Source organism: Propithecus coquereli, unplaced genomic scaffold (assembly GCF_000956105.1).
Source record: "Propithecus coquereli isolate 6110/MARCELLA unplaced genomic scaffold, Pcoq_1.0 Scaffold45, whole genome shotgun sequence".
NCBI lineage: Eukaryota > Metazoa > Chordata > Mammalia > Primates > Indriidae > Propithecus > Propithecus coquereli.
In genome coordinates this window covers 8,800,655-8,802,215 of record NW_012150285.1, presented here as the reverse complement: position 1 = coordinate 8,802,215, position 1,561 = coordinate 8,800,655, and the positions used below count along the sequence as shown (strand labels likewise).

Below are 1,561 nucleotides of genomic sequence, written 5' to 3'. Positions count from 1 at the left end.
AATTTTAACATTTTAATTTAAAATGGTTTTATTCGTTACTTGTTAGTTTATAGTGTTTTTTTGGAGATTATACCATTATGCTATATTATCACATTAGCAATTAAGTGGTAATTTCACATTTCAGATCTTGGTAATGTTCTGACTTCTACTCCAAATGCCAAAACTGTTAACGGTAAAGCTGAAAGCAGTGACAGTGGGGCTGAGTCTGAGGAAGAAGAGGCCCAAGAAAAAGTGAAAGGAGCAGAACAAAGTGATAATGGTAATTTTGGGATAATGGGTTAATAATTTTACATTAAACAAGATAAAAGGATATGAAGATATTTGGGCTGATTTGGTATTGTGTTGGGATGTGGGCCGTTGACCCTTTACCCAGGATCGCTGTGGACCAAAAGGCTGTCCTACAGAATATAGGGCCAGCCAGCCTGAGGCATGAATGGAATAGGTGTTAATTGAAGGCTGGCGAGAATAGGTCACTTCTGCAAATAGTGCCGCCTAGACATATATTACTTTAAGATATTGTTTCCAATATGAATATGCATATATTACCAAGGATAGGAGACAAGGTAAAGTCTAAATATCTTATCAAAAGTAGAAGGGAATCCAGAGAATAGGATACAGGTATATGTTTTGATGAGGAAGGAACATTGGAATCATGAGGTATAGTGCATTAGGGGCCTTGTTAGTAAGAGTACCACTGAATCATGGGAAGACTGTTTTAGAAAGGGGAGACTGAAAGACACAAACAAACCACACAGTCTTAGTTTTGCCTTCCCTTTCCAGTAAGGTGTGATGAATAATACCTTCTTCAAGGGCTTATTTTTTTTATTTTTAACTACTGCACTCCCAAAGGATTTAAGGATCTTTTTATCAGCTACATGGACCCCTTTGAGCTGCTAGATGTCATAGAGCAATTTGCCTATGCCTAAGAGAGTGTAAAGACCTTTAGAGATTAGTTTTTAAAAGGGATTCTAGAAGATTTCCAGGGAACTGAAGCAGTTTTGAAGCTAGCAGTTTGTGTGAGCTCTCAGCATATGTTAAACCCCTTTTCAAGGAGCAGCCCATCTATTAATCCGTGTAGGAAGTTCTTCAAAGGGATTATGGTAGATTGGAGAAATGACTACTGGATATTAGAACATAGTGTGCAGAAGTTGACCTCCTGTGAACTTTTATGAATCTCTCCATTGTCTCATAAAAGATAAGAAAATGATGAAGAAATCAGCAGATCATGAGAATCTGGAAATCATTGTGACTAATGGCTATGATAAAGATGGCTTTGTTCAGGATATACAGAATGACACTCAGGCCAGTTCTTCCCCGAATGGCACAAGCACTGAAGAAGTAGAACCTGTAGATCAACACTTGGAGCAAACTGGAAAAACTACTGTCTGCATTCACCAAGGTATCATCCCCAAATACGTCTTGTCCATCCTCTTTCCTGTGAATAAAATATTCTTTTAATAATTGTAGGATATTTAGGAGCAGTTTAGAATTTTAAAATCTCTTATTTGGTAATATCTGAGGGTTTATTAATATTATAAGGGTTTATAGCTTGGAAAGATAG

The 1,561-nt window shown here is 37.0% G+C and overlaps 1 protein-coding gene across 1 annotated transcript in view; it reads left to right on the top strand.

Annotated features, from left to right (window-relative positions):
* Positions 1-1,561, top strand: part of ACBD5 (acyl-CoA binding domain containing 5) — a 48,662-nt gene that overhangs the window by 21,704 nt on the left and 25,397 nt on the right. The window contains exons 5-6 of the mRNA XM_012654854.1: positions 121-259; positions 1,196-1,437. Of these exons, the coding sequence (XP_012510308.1) occupies positions 121-259; positions 1,196-1,437 (381 nt within the window). The remainder of the gene's footprint in view (positions 1-120; positions 260-1,195; positions 1,438-1,561) is intronic.